Raw genomic sequence first — 18,758 nt, forward strand, 5'->3', positions numbered from 1 at the left:
CCTGCTCTTTTCGCACAACCGTGGTGAACGTCGTTACAAATGACGTTCGGAAATCGTTCCAAGACTCTAGGGAGCTCTCATGGTTTTCAAACCAGATCCGTGCTGAGTCCTCAAGGTAGAAGAACACTTGCCTCAGTGCCTCCGCGTCGTCCCATCGATTGAACAGACTGACCCGTTCGACTTGCTCAAACCTCGACTTGCTCCAACTTGCTTCGGGGTCCACCGAAGGTGACCCATGAAATGATGGGGACTCCCTGGGTTGCTGAAGAACGAGGGCAGGACTGGAAACGATGGTCATGGTGCCTGCGTTGATCATGGTGGTGGTCACGATGTCTTCGTTCTTCACTTTATCTGGAAGCAGTCCAAACTCCGGCTGAAGACCTTGTTGTCGGCGGCTGGCACGAGTGGGGACTTGCTTGTCGGCTTGACGAGGGCGTAGGGTTCATGGGCCCAGCACCTCCACCAGATGTCACGAAGCTAAGGACGACGCAGTTATCTTGCAGGAGAAACAAGTTTATTGGGGCAAACTTGTGCACCCCTAGCAACTCAAAAAGAATACAGAGGCAGCGAAGCAGCGGTCAACAAAGTGACTTGCGCAGGCGAGTGTCGTCGAACCGAATGCCGCGGCGTCTGCTCTGCAGGCTTTATCTTTCGGCGCGACTGTTTCGGGAACCGTCGATTCACATCCAGAACATTGTAGATCACAGAAAATTATTCTGGGCTAGCGACGTTAGCTCGAAACAGTCTGCTTAACTGAATGAGATAGCCCGTGCGGCATAAAAACAAAGAATGGAACACCCGCTTCGCATGGGACACAGATAACAGAGCCGGGCGCGGCTGGGAATTAAAAAACAAACCCGTACATGGTTCGCGGCAATATTTACAGTATGTACTTACAGAGACACTGGTGCTATGCAGCCATCTCGTCGTCTCGCCTAGTCGTCGTCATCTCCTTCGTATATGCGTCTGTTGAGCTACGTGCCTGAATCGTCTTCGCCGCCATCGAAAGTTAAACATTCTCCCGCCTAACAATAGTTCGTGCGAGCGAAATAAATGAAATCGGTACACGTGCTATCAACAAACGTTAATGTTGCGTAACCGAATCCTGGGCGAATATATGGGTCAGTCTATCATTCCTATCCAGCCGGTGTCTTATTTCGTCCTTTTTCCTGATCTTCGGTCTTCCTTTTCTTCTACACTTCGTACTCTCGACTTCGTACTCTCGAACTTCGTACTCTCGTACTCACTTTCTTCGTACTCTCGAACTGTGTTTCTCCTTCACGATTACGTTGGGTAATAAGTCACAGGCATGTCTTCCCGCATATTTTTGTGTGCAGACCGATTTCGCAGATAGTCGCTTCATCCAGGTCCTAGGTTTGCGCTTGACATCTCGGTTTTAATCTTGACTATTCACGTTCTGGGCACTGTGACATTCGGTGGCTACACTTACTCCTCCCCCCTCTTTGATTTACAAACGCCTTTAGAAGCTTGGTTGATACTCGAATTCCTTATGCTGGTGCGGGTATCCCTCGTTGCCCTCTTTCTAGGAGACGATGTGCTGCTTTTTTCAGTTGTCACCAGTTAGAAGTGACGCGCCTTGTCGCGGTGGTGTGGTCCGTTGTTTTCTGGGAAGTTAATTTAAATACTCGGTTTCGTATGGCCCTGTCCTCATAGTGGGGTAGCGGCTTCACTTTCACTGTCTCTGTCATAGCTGACAGAACATCTTGGGGCGTGAGAACAGCTTCCTCCAATATCATGGACGATTTGTTGCTTGAGTCGCTGAGCATTTTGTGTTGATTTGAAATGTCGTGCGCAGTCTCGTCATGGTCATATGTCGGAAACACAGTCAGACTTGTCTTTTAAGGACGGCTCTGTGTTGCCTGGTTCAGCTGTCCTTGCTTTTTTGCGGGTTTCACCGTCGTCTAGACTTGCATTTCTGCTGTTGTAAAAGTCGTTTTGCATACAGTCATTTGGACATGTCACGACTGTACACGCAGAGGAGGGTTGGAGCACTTCAGTCTGATTTACTTTGACGATGTCACCTTCTGAAGCTGTCCCCTCTGGCAGGGCGTGCTCGTCTGTTGGTGATGGAGCTGCCATATATTGCGGTGGTTCTTGCTGGGTTAGTTCTCGCTGCTGGCGTGGAGTTACCAGTGTAATGGCGTCTTCAGTTCTGACCAAGGGATGCGCAGTTGTCTGTCGTATTTCAAGCGCCGTTTCAGCCGACTGGATGTATCGAAGCTTGAGGATTCTTGCGTTTGATGACCTATTACTTGAACCTCCATCGATGTCGTTGAAATAGTGGGCTTCAGGCGAGTTCAGGTCTCCTCCCCAGGCTCTTTACTCCCATTTGTACGACTCGACTCATATTTTGGTTGGTGTTGCCTTCTTTTTTCTTTTATGAGCTGTGGGCCCTGAGGGACATGTGCTTTTCGTCTGTCAATTCTTTGTTCGAGGTAGCGAATGATTGCTACCGAGTGATTGCTACCGAGTACCGAATGATTGCTACCGAGTATTGCTTGTTTTAAGCTTCTTGCGTACATTGGAGCAGGCATAACCACAGAGTGCAATTTAGGTGTTGAAGTCGGCTTGATTATTATTTCTACCACATAAATTTAGTGAAAACACATCAGATACTCAGGCGTTAGAACCCCTGTCCGCAAGTTACATTGAGGGTAAACATACCGAGACCTTGAGCATGGGTTTGCAACTCGGTGGTTGAACGAGTGCAATTATCACTTCTCCGTTCGAAGTTCTTGCTGTACCCGTCAGTGCTAGACTAAGAAACAAGACCTTTGCACCAGCACTCCTGCCTGAGTAGGAGTAATAGAGGTCTCTGAAAGCATGTAGCATTTTGGGGTTCATTTTTATTGTCTAGTGAGGAATTTCGCAATGGCCTCCAGTCTCTTACAACTGTATAGCTGGGTACGGGCCCTGTTGTGATATCTGTGACTTGTGTAAGGAGCCAGTTTGACCGGAGCTTCGACAGTTCTATTTTAAGTATAATACAATGTGGCTGTCCCAAAGGGTTTATTTAGTGAGAGTGTTTCTTTTTATGCTTGGATTAACTATGGGCAACCGCCTCAGTGAACTGCCGCATTCGTTCGTCCCATAGCATGCTATATGTCCTGTTTAGGTCTGCCATATTCTCCCTCTAAATTTGCAATGCTGCCGCAGGCTTCCAGTTCTTCTTAGCGATCCTCATACCGCATATGAGCCTTCCATTATTTTGATATCAGTTCTGTGACATGAGTCGTGGGGCTGCTGCTCGCTGACTGGGACTAATCAGCTGCGGAGTGGCGGAGTGTGCGCGAGCGGCTTTGGCGCGCACGTTCAGTACTACGTGGGGGGGGGGGGGGGGGGGGTAGGCACACTGGCGTCTAGTGCGGGCTTTACGGAGAGATGAGAGTTCGTCCGAAGTTATGAACGAAGTTCTAGAAGTCTCTTCTGGAGTTGAACATTTTCTAGTAGAACTGGGTGGTGGTACGGTGGAGGCAGTGGCATGGGTTTAAGGCTAATCCTTTGTGGGTTTCATGTGACAGTCGCCGCCCAGGGCACATTGCTGTTATTTGATGGCTTGCGGGCTTATAACCACGTTCCGAATAAAACTCTATTTGTGAATCGGTTTTTGAACGCCTGCTTTGGAAGTCATGGGACACGAAAAGGTGTATATTCACAGCCGTATTCTTCGGCGTGAAGACTACCGCCTTTCTTACACACACCGGGGAAGCACAATACTGTACCAACCGCTTACGACGGTACTATGTTGTTTCGTACCTGCTTCGTGTAATATCTTACTTTGCGAAGGAGATTATAGTTAAAAGAAAGGAACGCTCAGTATGTTTTTCTTATTTTTTGTACGCGATGCACTTCAGCCTGCTCGCAACGAATAAAAATGTGGGTATTTTGGTCCTCTTATTTGGATATATCTGAATAATCTTTAGGGGCGTAAAGCGCAAAGAAAGCGCTACAAATCCAAGGACGAAGGAGGACGACAAGGACAAGGGCTTGTCCCTGTCGTCCTCCTTCGTCCTTGGTGTAATTTCTTGCGCTTTATATGTCTACGATGCAATACCAACTTGACCAGAAGTCCGCGCTAATCAGTTCAATGACTCTTCTGGTGGTCTTGGCGGTTGAGGGCCAGTGTTCGAACAGTACTTTATTGGCTTCAAACTTCCTAGTCTCTTGAAAGCTAAGGTGGTCGATTTTGGTGAGCTGAGTGCAGTGTTGTACGGAACGGCGTTCCAAGAAACGGCGCTCCTGGAACTAGTTCCTTTTGGGAGGAAAGGAGGAACGCCACCGTTCCATTAAGGGTCGGTGGAACTGTAACGGTAGCTCGTTAGGTTTATGAAGGTACGGCAGGAACAGCGTTCCTTCTGCAACCGTTACATTGGTAGGATTTGGTTATTTTTGATGACAAGGCTAGAGTATAAAAATCCATAAGTCGCTACTGTGTTTCTCTTCCTACAAGCTGGCCAATTTGCCTGCGCCCTTCAGCGGAACGTGCTTCCTCGAAAGTCTAAGGTGGAAGAATACCCACGCAGAGGGCCGCAGCTTGTGGTTGCTTTCATTCCGGTTGAGCTTACGCAGCGTGCGACGGGTGAATAGCGCAGCCGCGAGAATGCTTTTCACCTTTCATCGGTGTCTCGAGAGGCCAGGATGCGCGTCCGGGCGATAGAAATCTTGCCTGCGGGGCGGCGCTGCAGGTCCCTTGTGAAACCACCACATCTGTATATTTGCATCGCATTAGGGCGCGCGAGGCGCGGGTGCGTTGCTGTCTTCAGAGTTGCGCTCGCGGTGAGGTCATTCGAAGGGTCACCGGCTATCAATAGGGCTGGGAGTGCAAGTGTCTCGGGATGCTGGACTGCTCGAAGTTACAGGGTATGCACGCAGTTCGTCACGGCGCGGTCTGTCGCCGCTCTGGCGGGAATGGGTCGACGGGAGTGCCAGGTCCTTTTGTACTACACGCATCGTGTTGACAAAGGACAGGAATTTCGTCATTGTAGGGCATACTTTCGTCGTGTGCCGTGTGGACAATACCCGAAAGAGGCTGCCCGAACGTGGACGGCCAGCGTTCAGAGTTTCTTTGATGTGTCGGTTTCAACCTGTGCTTTCATTTTTTATAGTGCAAATGTTTTTTACGCCCGTGATTAGGCTCGGCGTTATTGTGCTTTTCCCTTACGCGTATTTCTAACCACAGCAACTTATTTGTGCGCGGCGTCAACATATTTGGCTATCTGTAGTTATTTCCTTTATCTACTACCCTAATTGTGTTCAGTACACTTTGTAATTCTTGCGCGTAAAGTTCATGTGTGACTACGCTTTTGACCTTTATTTTTTTTATTCTTGTTGTCTTCCGACTTAAACTTGTGTTGCGGAACTTGTAGCCATTACTTGTTCTTCTGTGTTTTGTTACTCGCAAATTTGTGCAGTATGATCCGGAAAGCTTCACTTTTGGGGATACGGCCCGTTCGTCACATGGCGTTTCGTCACAGGCCGGTTCGTAATAGGCCGTGTGGTCACATAGGGTCATTCGTCATAGGCCGTTTCGACAAATGGGAAAGTTCGTCATAGGTGCACGAAACAAATGTCCACGTGCTTTTTTTACGCATGTGGGTCTCAGCTGGTAGGTAGGATGGTTCGACCCAAAAGAGGGAAGCGAGACACGTTTTATTTTTTTCTCGTTTTCCGGCCGTACATCTGGCAAAGTTGAGCAAAGAACACAAGCCAGAGTGTGCAAGTAGGGTGACCAGGGTTGATCAAGAATATCGGTACGAGTTCAACAACCCTAGACAGAAAAGTGAGGCAGGCACGTAGCCTAATAAAGTTCTTGGAAGACGGGCTACAAAGAACGCGCGCCCCCTTTTCAGTGTTGAGGGCGGCTAGAGATAGAGATTAAACATCTTTATTGTCCGGCAAAACTGACGCTGCCTAACGTCGTGTCAGTCGGTCCCTCGGCATCGGCTACCTACACGCACCCAGCCCCCGAGCGGACAGTGCTTTCGGCCGCTGACGCTCGAGAGCCTCCAACACTTGCTGGACGGTCCTGTATTGCACGTCGTAGTCCTTGCTTGCCACCGCATCCGCTAGGTGCGGCGGTAACGTCTCTGTAGCACCGTCGTTCACTTTGGCACCCTCCATGGAAATAGGCCCACTCGTCCCTGCCGACTCGTCATGCGAAAACTGGTCAAAGAGACATCTGGTTCTGAGTCCAGTTGTGAGTGCCGCGCTGTGTCTGTTACCTTCCTCGTCCTCGTCTTTCTTGCGCTGGTTGTTTTCTATCACTTGGAAATCTCGTATGGAAGTTTCATTTTGTTCGGATGTCGAGAGGGGGCGGGGGTGTTAGTGGCTTCAACTCTGATAATTCGTGACAGGTTTACTCTTTTACAGTTGGGGGGTTAGCCTTCCCCTTTGCTTCTTTGCAGGTGATGGTTGAAATTATTTATCTTGGTTTAACAAGCTATCTTTTCCTTATCTTGATTATCCATCCAAGAGAAATGTACACACGGGTAGGGAAAGAGATAGTACAAAACTTCTTAACTCCACATTGCTGAAAAACTGTTGCGAGAATCACGTAATTTGTAAGAACAACGCGTGCAAATCAGCTATAATTACACTTTCTTACTCAGCAACCATTATATGCAACCTGTACAAACGATAATGAGGGATGTCTTATGACCAATTACGTCTAAAAAACACCGCAAATTTTATTTTACCATTCCTGTGACCAACTTTCCCATGTGACAAACTGGCCTGTGACTAATGAATCTATGTGACCAAACGGCCTGTTACGAACCGGCCTATGACGAAACGCCATGTGACGAACGGGCCTACACCCTCACTTGGATAACCCCCGTACTCAATTCCCTGCAAAGGGCGTGTAAAGTATTTTAAACAACCTGCAATATTGAATAATCATTCATTACACGCCTATGCGTTGTTCCTTTCGACACAGTTTCTTAAGCAAGAAAGGATGTTCCGGCATGGAGTAACTTTCTACCTGCACATCTGAAGCGAACTCACCTAAGTGCCAATTTGTTGGAGCGAAGTGGAAAGTGCCATATGTGTTGCACCCATAATAGACGAGCACCAAAATCGAATTTAGATATGTTTGCAGCTTGTCCGGTGCTCCATGAAAAAATTCGTCTAGGAGCGTCTCTTTGAGTTCTTTTTTATCTCCATGTAATCTCCTGCCAGCGGTGTTCCTATTCGTATAATATACGTAGTTCGGTGTGAGTTTTAAATTTCTCACTTTATTTCGCCTCACAATTACCCGACACCATATTTTAATTTAAAAAATGAAATGTAACGTTAACGTCCCGACTCGTTCCAATTTTCGAAGTGGAACTGGAACGCATTCCTTTCGCAATAAAGGAACTTGTAACGGGAACTCGTTTCAAAATTGGGAAGGAACAAGGAACGAGCTTTCGTTCCTGTTTTAGAGGAACGTGTACAACACTGGCTGAGTGGTAGGACCTTCATCGTATACTGTAATCTGTGCTCTGCTTGGCGCATCATGGCGGAAAGTTCAAAGAAGTCTAGTACAAAGGAGGGCGAAATGGGCCGTCGGAGGTGGCCGGCCATCGCCCTAGTAATGACAACTTCTCCAAAAATCAAAATCACAGTGAGCGACCCTAAGTCGGATATTAGATGCGACGCTCAGAGCATCTCTTGTCGGCGGCCCTGTCCTTCCTGCGTGCGTCCGTTGTTGTCCGCGTGCGTCCGTTGTCCGCAGCCACTCTCCCCCTCTCCTCTCCGATAGCGAACACTCTCTCTCGAGGGGCATTGGAGTGTATTCGATTGGATTGGCTTGGCTTGGCTTGGCTTGGATTGAATTGGATTAAAGTGGATTGTGTTGGATTATGTTGCGTCATAGCCGCGGCACTCTCTCCGCGGTCTTCTCTCCTTCGGGCGCGCTGCGCATATGACCGGTGTCCCCCTCTCCGGCGGCGTTTCGGTCGACGGTTGCTCTCCGCTGGCGCTTGAACCCCCCTCAGCGTCGCATCACACCAGGGTTCCCGCAAGGGGAAGTGGGCGTAATTTTTTTTTTTTTCAGTCGTGCGAGATGGCGAATCTTACACCAGGTGTCCCACATCCTGAAATCCCGCTCTCATAACGAGTATAACAGAAAAAATGGCCGCGTATCTGGTCTTTTCTTCGCTAATGTCCACAAGAGACGACAGTCGTTATCGAAATTTTCCAAGTAAATGCATCCTTTCGCTTTTCCGCTCACCTCTCATGTTGTCCCTCTTGTGTCGCGCTCCTCCCAAGGTATACACGCTAAACGTTTGCTCAAGTCAATTCAAATTTATTGCGTTCCACTGCTCCAGGTCGGGTGCCTCGATGCCAGCACTGCCGTACGGCGCAGACACGCGTGAGTCGAGGCGCCCTACTTCAACGTTTATAGAACCGCGTTGCCCTAACCTAGTTGCGTTCCAAGCAGAACGTAGAACATATCTAGTGGAACCTTTGACCGTTGCGGCTTGGATTCTTAAAATGCCGCCAGAAGCTATAGTGGCGCGGGTGACAGCAGGCGACAGTGTGAATTTTTTTCTTGCAGTAGATGTAGTATTTCATTTCGCAAAAATCAAGCATGTATGAAGTTTTTTTTTATAAAGGCACTCTAAATACTCCTTGTGTATTAATTTTCTGTCTTATATTTGAATAGTGTCTCGTTCTTGTTCAACAATGTTGAGAATTAGGTGTGAACATATAAACCGGACTTAGACGTTTAGATTTCGCTGTGAGTAAATAAGACTACTGCGAATACTTCGTTCTATTTTGGCCAGGTGGCTGAATCGCGTCACAGACAGACAGACAGACAGACAGACCAAAACTTTTGGGTTTAAGTAGCCCAAGAATGACTATCGTCTTTAAAATATATCTGATATGGGCACCGGCCCACTCGGGCCTTGCTGGAAACGAGTGTACACACGATGCGGCTCAAGGCTTTACTGGCCGAGCTGGCGTCCGCACTTCCATCCCATGAGAACACCCGCTTCGCTTATCTCCACTGGCGTCAATTCATACCTGCTGAAAGCTGTGAGGGCTACAATCTCTGCTCTACGCTGAATACTGAGGCTACCTTTTGTATAAATTCTTTTTTGCGATTGCCCATGCGAATTTCATAAGTGACCAAACATACTTCTCACTATTAAGTAGTGCTCGCTGCCCCCTTTCCCTCCTTTTCTTGCCATCTTTTTATTTTGTAGGAAGCTTGGTGCACTAATCTTTCTATTTCTACGCTCTTTTTTTATTGCTTTGATTCTGTGAATGCTGTACCAGTGGACACTGAGGGTATCTTTTGTATATTTTTTTTTACTTTTTTTACTTTGCGCTCGTCTGTACCATTTGTATAAGTTTCAACTTGTTGCCAATGATGAACGGGACAATGGGTCAATGAAGCTGCTGTAATACAGCTCTATTTCATGGTTCCGGCCGGTGTACTGCATGGACAAATGAACAACTCTTCAAATGTTCATGTGTAGCGCTAAGATACTTTAGAGCAGTTCTGACACCGAATACCGGCCCTGGCTACGCATATGTTGCGCAGTAGATGGCAAACATTTAGGTAGCATAGGCGGAAGGCCTTATACCGTAAATATTCAATTAACTAGTGAACCTAATCACGTTTGGAACATAGCGCCTAACGTTATAGGCGTTCACTTCCTGGGATTCAGCTCTGCAAACACGCATCACCAAACAAAACTTATAATGGTGCAAACTCTCCCAATTAGACCAGCTGTACATTAGAGCATAGCGAATAAATTAAAGGCATCTAGGCTCAATGCCAGCTTAGCAGTGAGGAGTATCGGATGTCAGGACATTTCTGTGCGATTTTCCGTTGTTATTCGGCGGTCTTCTGTGTACAGAAACCAAAAACAATTGAGTTTACGTGCAACGGTCCTGTCTTTGGCCTCACGCAGAAATCATTGTTGTGTTTTTCAGGACTATTCACACTATCATCTTTGAAACCCACATAGCCAAGGCCATCTCGCCGCCTTCAACCTGCGAAGCGCACCTGCTGACCGTTAAGAAAGAATCCCCAAAGGGCGACGTTCCGGCACTTGTAAGTTCGTTGTTTCACTCGGCATGGCTCTATGCGTAGCTTCCCGGTGAATAAAAATACTGGTCTGTCTGTCTTTCTGTCTTGTTTCTGTCTGTCTGTTTCTGTCTGTTTCTGTCTCTCTGTCTGTCTGTCTGTCTGTCTGTCTGTCTGTCTGTCTGTCTGTCTGTCTGTCTGTCTCTGTCTGTCTCTGTCTGTCTGTTCAGCCGCCAGTGCAATGTTAAAGTATACGGGACCGTTTTCACCGAGTCCGGGCTTTATGCTATTCTATACTGTAGAAAAAAATAGAAAGGAGAAAAAAATGACCGACATTCCGTCTTGCGAAAGTGGACGTCCAGAGAAACTTTTGTACATCACTATACATGATGATGGTGAAGGGTATTAAATGTTCCTCGTCGTCTCGGCGGGATTGCCGCTTGCGCTCGGCTTCTCTGGCGGCAAATGCTGGGTCCTGCCTAACCTGAAGCATGCTCTCTCTCTCGAATGACGTCAACCCCCCGTTTCGAGAGCAGCTGGAATCTTAACTTTACCAGAAACACCTGGGTTTCATGCGCGTTATCATCCATCATGCGGTTTCAGTGCTTGTTTTGAGGTTGTTTTTTTTTTTTCCACGAATGCTGAGCTCACGCTTGATTAGCCGACGCATGCGCTCAGCGTCTTAGGCTTGAACTTCTGTATCCCGCCCGGGGTTTTTTGTTTACGACACGAAATTTTCCGGCCAACCAGAGGCTAAAAGCTTCGCTTTAAAATGATGCGGGCTGTCCCAACCAGCAGTTAAACCCAGTAAGTAGGCGGAAAATTTAAAGGGACCCTGCAACATTCTTCGTGCAGTGCAAGTAAACCTGCGCGACGTTTAGATTAGACTTCCAGGAACACCCGAGCCAAATATTACACGTGCACGTGAAGCGGTAAGCGCGCAAATCGCCGTTCAAGACGTGGAAAAACCAACCGCTCTCTCTTCAATTCTCCTCATTATGCACCCCTGGCATGGCCTCTGCGACTTCAATCGGGCCATGGCTGTCCTGGCTGTCCTATTGGCTGTCGCCGGTCAACTTCGCGGCTAAATTCTGGGATTTCCTGTGACGATCAGCCGTCGTCGGCGCTGTGTATGAACCTCTTCTATGTATGAACCTGTCCGCATGCTTTTGGTGTTTCTTTTGTTTTGAGTGCGCGCGGAGTTTGAGTGACGAACTAAATATTCCACTTTCAACGATCCCACTTGACAAAAAACGTTTATTGCTCCAAAAACGCCCTACCAGCCTGAGCGCTTGCCTGCGAGCAGGACACCATGCCTGCTTTTTTGTGGCACCAGACCGGAAATAGACCCGTCTACGTTGCGGGGAAAAGGACGAAACTCCCCGGCCCGTGACATATCGAAGGCCGCCGAACAGAACGCCGCGCGCCGCCCCCCTCTCCGGGAGAGAGCGCGCAGCTTTCGTTGCGTTGTCCGCGGTTGAGTTGAGAGGGAACATTTATGCACGATTTTTAATCGCGCGTAGTTTCGGTGATAGTGAATGGATTTTCATAATTCTTGCGGTAGGAGATTGCTGGGACAATAGACTTTACCCCAAAATACATTCCGAGTTAAGTTGCATGGAACAAATACTATTTAAATCCTCGTGAGTGGAGCGAGAGGGAAGGGGGAGTTCATTGAGTGTGCCAGCGACGAGTGGAGGCGTTACGACGTGCAAAGGTGGCTGTCGAGTGCTGTTTGCCAATATTAATCTTCTTTTTAAAATATCGATGGGCTGCAACCAAATCAGAAGCCCTGCTCGGCTGAAGGTCGCCTATTACTCCCGCGAACCATGCCCTTTGTTTTGTTTACTTGTGTGTTTTGTGGTCAGGGTTTGGCCGCGCCCTGCTACCGCGTATTGGCGTGCTTTCGATGAGAAGCGCGTGTTCCCTCTCTTTCTGTGTGTGCCGCACAGGCTATCTTAATTTATAGGGAGGATGTTTTGCCCTGCCGTTACTAAATAGAATCTTTTTATTTAGTCTCCCTGCTCTCCATGTAATTCGACGGTTCCAGAAAAAATTACGAAAGAAGATAACTGGTCGCAGGGCTGACGCCACGGCATTGAATTTACCGACGTTATTCTCTGCACGATCTTCCCTGACCACTTCGCAACATTTGTGTATTGCGTAAGCCCTTCGCAGGACACAACTTCTATCCATGTACCTTGTTTTCTGGTAGAACAGTGCATCGTTCTTGGCTCAGTGACTTGTGGTAGCGGTGAAGGGTACATGCACCTCTGACAAGTTCCCAAGCAAGTCCCAGTCGCTCCAGCCGCCGACTTCAAGGTCTTCCCTCGGAGTTCTGTCTTCTTCAAAACCATCCAATAAAAGTAGAGGGTGCTACAAAGGTCTACACCGCAAGTATGTCACCTGCTGTCCCGCAGCACCCACGGGAGCCATCACTGTTTCACGAGTCACCTTCGGGAGATACATAGTAATGGCTGGAAAAACATGAGCAGGTGCGCATCTTCAACAGATGTGATGACGATAAACCTTAAGGCAAGTGTTTTTTTTCCTTCGAGGATTGCGCTCATGTTTGGTTTGAAAACCACTGAAGTTTGTTTACGTCGTAAACCTTCTTCAGAACAGAATTCTTGGAAACGTTCACTACTGCGCTACGGAAAGAACGAGCTGTACTTTTGCTTCGGGCGTATACCCAACACCATAATGGAGGTGTTGGGGTTTTTTTTTTAAGAAACTACGGAGGCCTTCCGGCGCGCTGACCGGGAAATTGTAGAAGAGAAAAAAACAAGAAATATTTGCTTGCCTCGTCCGAAAGCACCCCAGGGCGGTGGCCCAATGCGCGTCTGAGGCAGCCGCAATAGAAAAGACGTTTGAAATTCACACGAGGCTGTACGATCGCCAAGTAAATGCGCTCGTAACGGAGATCACCAATGGTACTATTTGCTCTGACACACTACGCCATACCATCCGGGGATTAGTAAGGATACTTTTCGTAACGCCGCCTCGATCCCAAGTCACTTCCCTACGCAACCTGATTCTAGGAGACGTTCAACCGGCACTGGCGATTTCCACGACGCCAGAAGCACCCCGCGAGCCTCAATCCATGGAATACGCATATTCTTTTCGTCGCCCTCGCCCACATATCCTGTATAGCCAGGAGGCCTCGTACCGTCATCGTTATCACCCACCAGACCACCTGCGGTGCAACACACCACCCCGAGAAACACCAGCGTTTGGCAAGCGTCCGACCATTGTTAGCTGTGCTACCACTGCGGAGAATCCGGCAACACCTTCCGTCACTGCCCCTACAGGCAACTTTGCTTGCGATGTACCTCCGTCGACGCACCGCGCCCCTTTCCAGCCGAGGTCGAATCCATTCCAACTGTTCGTAAACCCCTACCCGTACACCCTGTCGATCCGCCGCAGCAAGGCGGTGCTGACATCATACGCGGAAGGCCTTCCAGTACACGCGGGCGAAACTTACAGCAGCAGCTTGTGGAGGTGACGTTGCTCTACGGCGGAAAAATCTGCAGAAGGTGAGATAATTGTTTACTATTGCGTAACATTCTTATGGCGCTTTTCCAGAGTGTGAGTTCTTTACAGCCACATATGTCTACGAGTCGCAATTTTTTTTCTTTTGTTTATTTTCGTCAATGATGTAAATATACACCAGTATAGCGATGAAGTGTCTTTGCTTGGCTAATTGTTTGGTTTTTGCGAATAAGCAAGGCGACCTGCCGAGCAGACTGGTGGCTTTATTTCTTGTTAGTTAGTATTTTCAACATTATTTTGAGGCCTTCTTTGTCTATCTTCCCTTTTGGAGGAGATGTATAAGATGCGTACTTTTTTGGCTGTCAAATTGTTTTTTTTTCTCTCTCTTTTTTGGTTTTTCAGAAGTCTTTCCCAAAAATTACATTCGTTTGCGCTATTACAAGATTAAAGATACAACTTCCCCCAAATCAGCATTTTTGCGAAAATCCAGCGCGTTACACGGTCCCGCCTGTGAGGGTACTCGCCATAGAACGCCCTTTACGCATTAAAAAACAGCAGTCTGAGGTTCTGCGTTGACAACCGACGATTGATCAAATTCGCAAGAAAGACATATATCCACTCCCACGAATCGACTACGCCCTTTACCACGTCTGCCATGCTAAGTACTTCTCTTCGATGGACCTTAAAACCACGACACCGGAAAATCGAAGCTGACGAGAGAGACCTTTAGGAGACAGTGTTTATAACTCCGGGCGGTCTGTACGCGCTCAACGTGGTGCTATTTGGGCTGTGAACGGTCACCGCAATGTTACAACGAGTCGTGGACAGTCTGCTAGGCGGCCTAAAGTGACATACCTGCATCGTGTCTACCTCGACCACGTTGTCGTATTTGACCGAAGTTTCGACAAACAGCTCGCAAATTCGGAGTGAGTACGCGAAGTGACCGAACATCCGGATTAACGTTGAAGCCTCAATGGCGGGCCGCTTCGCCTATGAGCAACTGAAGTTTTAGGGCCAACTCGTAAGTGTTGCGCGAGTCCTACCTGACCCCACGAAAACTTCAGCCATAGCCAACTTTCCGAGGCCGAAGGACAAGAAGAGAGCGCGCAGATTCCTCGGGATGTACGGGTACTGCCAGCGCCTCATCAAAAACCTTCGCAAAAAATTCCCCCGCATTTCCCCGAGGGGGAGAATGTGAAAGTGCGAATGCACGGTTGTCGGCCCGCTTGCGGCGCTTGCGCTCGGCCCCCGCAGCCCACCGCCTCGCCGCCTTCTCTTCCATCTCTTCCATCGGGTTTGTAGTATCACGTGTACACCACGCAGTTATCAAGCCGCTATAACGCCGCTGAGTCGCCAACGCACGCCGCTGACGACGTAGTTTGAATGCGTTAAAGATATAAGGCGCGTCAACACTGATATCACCGTCGCGTCCGTGGCTTGATCGGTAGAGCGTCGCGCTGCGGCCGCAAAGTCCGCGGATCGAAACCTGGCGCCGGATGCTGTTTCTTTATAGAGGAGCACTGCGGACGCCGCCGCCGGCGGTGGATGGTTTGGGGTCGCTTATAAAGTGTATTCACACTTAAAATCGCACTCAAGCGTTCACCTAACGCCGCGTTTTAGGTAGGAAGCGCAGGAGGAAGGGAGGAAGCGCAGCAGACCGCTTTCTGACAGGTTCAAAGTCGAATACAGTGCCCGCCTGCGCTAGCTCATTTCGACAAGCACGCGAGACAGAGATGCACGCAGACGCCAGTGACGTAGGCTTGGTTGCGCTCCTCGTGCAAAACAGAACAGCTGCGAAAAGTAATCGCGTACACCAGCCGCGCTCCGGCAATGAATAGAGAAACTATTCGTCCTCTGAAAAAAAAATTGGCCCCAATCCACTCTGTGAAAGTGGTTCGAAAGCAAAGCTTTAAACGACACCCACAACAATTGCCCAAGCGACGTCACTTGAATTCACACAGGTGGCTCTACAAAGAGTGAAATCAGAGATTCTACAAGCCGTTACTTGGAATTCACGCGGGCGGCGGCCCGAACGCAGCAGCGTCGGACACGGCCGGGCTAGAGCGGCGGACGCCGCTGCTGTAGCCCGGCCGTGCGTCGGCGTAAAGAAAACGGAGAGAAGCGTCTTTCGAATGGTAAGACTGCGGTACCCAGCCATCCTGATGTGCTACCTCGGGGCTACACCAGCGCGCAACACAAGCGCAGACACCGAAACAATTTGGTATGTGAGCTTAGTGATTCCCATTTATACTGATTTAAACTAGTTCTTTCAGTAAGTGTGAGAATTGTGAGAAACTGGGGGAACTTTTATAATCGCTATTTCTCAGATCCACTTGCTGCTTTCGCATTTTGTAATACCCCTTAAAACACAACTCAGTTGCTATTCACCAATTTAGAAAACGGAGTCCCATTCATAACAAGCAGTGCGATAAAGGTGCTGTTTCTCTAGCGACCAGATAGATGCCTGTATGTAGTCACTACATTTTGTTTTCCCGCCCTGAAAACCAATCCTTAACGTATTTTTTCCGTACGCCCACCTAATTCCATCGGGTCCGGGTTACCCAGCAGGTGCTGTCTAAAAAGTTAATGAAGCCGTCCGAAGAAAGCATGCAATGGAGGCGAAGCAGCGCCAAAACAGGCCCAAAACAACTGTCGTTAAAGCAGCAGACAAAGCCGTAAGGCCGATGTGCCAGCCGGTGCGAGCAGTCATCTGCGTGCGGGGAACGTTGGGTAATAGCGCCCTCTCGCCCCGCCATCTCCACTATGCTCTGTGAGTGAAAAGCGCTCTTCCCGCCCCCAACCCCACTACTAGTTTTGTGTCCCGCACGCCACGAAAGAACCGTTGGAAGGTAGAGGTAGAAGGCTCGTGCTTTAAAAGAGTGCGTTCCTAAGTTTCGGCCGTTTCGTAGTTTCTCCAATGTTTCCAAGGCAAGCCATTCAAGGAGGTGACAGAGCCGCACGCGCTGTATTGGCTCGCACACTTGGACACCTCTGGTCGTCTTGGGCGATGAAGTCTGCGCCTGCAGGAATTCGAAGTGACCATCCTTCACACATCGGGCAGAAAACACTCCGGCGCCGACTGTCAGTCACGCACCCTAGTAAACTCTCCGGACAGGACTCTGACTTAGATGCCGCATTCCTACGCATCGTGACGGAAAGCGACCTAACCGTCCAGGAGCGTGCCCACCCCGAGTTTCACGTCACGACCGACTACCTTCAAGGATGCAACGTCGCCGTTCACTGGCGCAATTCAGCTGGCTTCTGCCTGGAAAATTCGGTGCTAGTGAAGAACTTCAACCGTACAACGAGGACTAAGCATCTTGCCTTTCCCGCCGGCCTGAGCGATAAAATCTTGGAAGCTTGCCACGACAAACCATCGTCAGTACACGTGGCGCGGCAGGCACGCTCGTGAAGAACACAACGAAATACTAATGTCCCCGCCGTACATCCGACGTCTCGCGGTGCATTCTGCGCTGCCGTGATATGCAGCGAAGGAAAGCGCCGACGAAAACATCCGGGCCGATCCTGCAGCCCATCAGCGTACCCTCGAGACCCTTCCAACTGATCGGAATGAACTTTCTGGACCCGTTCCCTAGTGAATAAGGAGACATGACTCAGGCAGATGGTTGTAGCCACTGTCTACATTGCGATTATGATGTGTTGAAGCGGTGAAAAAATACTGCCGGTAAAGGTTAGCATCGTCGGTCGTAAGTACGTTTGTAATGAATTTTGTCCTACATGAATGCCCCCCACCTCCATCACGGGTGATGTGTTTGAAAATTTCACTAGGGGTATGCTTAAAGGAGCCATGAAGACTGAATACAACTTTGTTTTATTCGAAAGATTTCGCGTTTTATAGTGCCCCCAGCGCTTGTCCGGCAGCAAATGATGCCGTATTCACTGAGAAATTGATCGATTTAGGTTAAAATTTTGAATCTCCCGCCAAATCGTGGGTTTTCGGAATGTCAGCAATGACGTCAGAAAAGCTTGTATTCAAGCGAACTTACACTGCGTCGTTCGGGTTTGCGGACTTGCTGTCTGTCAGCCCTCCCAGATGGCACTGATATAGTCATCCAAGAACCGTTGTCCTCCGTTGCTTTGTTTTTGAGAGTATTTCCACCTGACTTGTTTTTCTTACTGTAAAAAGTGATCGTCTCGTGAAACCTGGGGTATCCTCGACAAACAGGGTCACGTAAGACAACGCCGCTTACGCCAATCGGCCAGTGTCTTGTCAAACAACTTCAAAGCGGCGGAGTGCTGTGCAGCTAAAACAAGCATAGTGCGCCCAGTACCAACAGCAGTGCGCATCGGTACTACAATACTTACGTGCGTTTTCATAACTTTCATTCTTTACCGCACCATTCTTACTGCTGTATAGTGAATATTCATTACACTTAAGCGCAAATAGTTCGTTCGGAAAGCCTATAAGCCGTGCCTAATTTGCGTTTGCATTTTCCGTCGTCAGCCAATCCCACAGCTGGGCTCATATGACACCATAGGTTCTGTTGCGGGATATGAGCTAGTGGGTCGCATGGCCATTCCTAGTTATGTAGCTTATTTGAGCGAAGTGTGCGTTAACAGTGGTGTCAGTATGGTTCTATCTAGGCAATCTTTCGAATGAACCGAACTGAAGTTTTGTCCTCATGGCTCCTTTAAGGTTGTATTTTTTTGCGGACTGCACAGGATGTTGCGGAAGCCGCCAGAACAGAGCTGAAGACTAAGAGAGGACACCTGGGATCAATTACCCGCGTGCTTTTCTCATCGACATTGGGCGTCGTGGTTTACCGAGGCCAAAGTGGCGCTCCGGCTTTCAAAGGTCCCAAGGGAGCCTGCACATCCGCCGAATATTTGGGCCACAACAAGCTGTGTGAACCCGAATTCCGAAAGGCCCAGCTTCAATACAGTGCTCAAGACATGGCTGAGTACGCCGTTTTTGTAGACAACCAGGTACCGTACTTCGTGGCCCGCGAGACACAACGCTCCCTGAACGACAAGGTAAGATGGCCACACATCCCGTCATTGACGAGTTGTTCATCAGCACGTGCATGCCCATATGCAGGCGTTTAACAAGAAACGAGGAATTATTTTTAATACAATTGCAGAAAGCACTGTGGGAGGTTGTTTTGGATGACCAGTGCCTGTCGATGCATAGGAATATTGCTAAAAACACAGCACACAGTACTACACAGTAGTACACAGCGTCCATTTCGTGCTAATAGGACGA

General features: G+C 48.8%; 1 protein-coding gene across 1 annotated transcript in view; it reads left to right on the plus strand.

Annotated features, from left to right (window-relative positions):
• LOC144179617 (uncharacterized) overlaps positions 1 to 18,758 on the plus strand; it is an 87,839-nt gene that overhangs the window by 52,265 nt on the left and 16,816 nt on the right. The window contains exons 3-4 of the mRNA XM_077708037.1: positions 9,949 to 10,069; positions 18,218 to 18,529. Of these exons, the coding sequence (XP_077564163.1) occupies positions 9,949 to 10,069; positions 18,218 to 18,529 (433 nt within the window). The remainder of the gene's footprint in view (positions 1 to 9,948; positions 10,070 to 18,217; positions 18,530 to 18,758) is intronic.

This window comes from Haemaphysalis longicornis, unplaced genomic scaffold, assembly GCF_048455015.1.
Source record: "Haemaphysalis longicornis isolate Haplotype H1 unplaced genomic scaffold, Haemaphysalis longicornis Haplotype H1 scaffold_4, whole genome shotgun sequence".
Lineage (NCBI taxonomy): Eukaryota > Metazoa > Arthropoda > Arachnida > Ixodida > Ixodidae > Haemaphysalis > Haemaphysalis longicornis.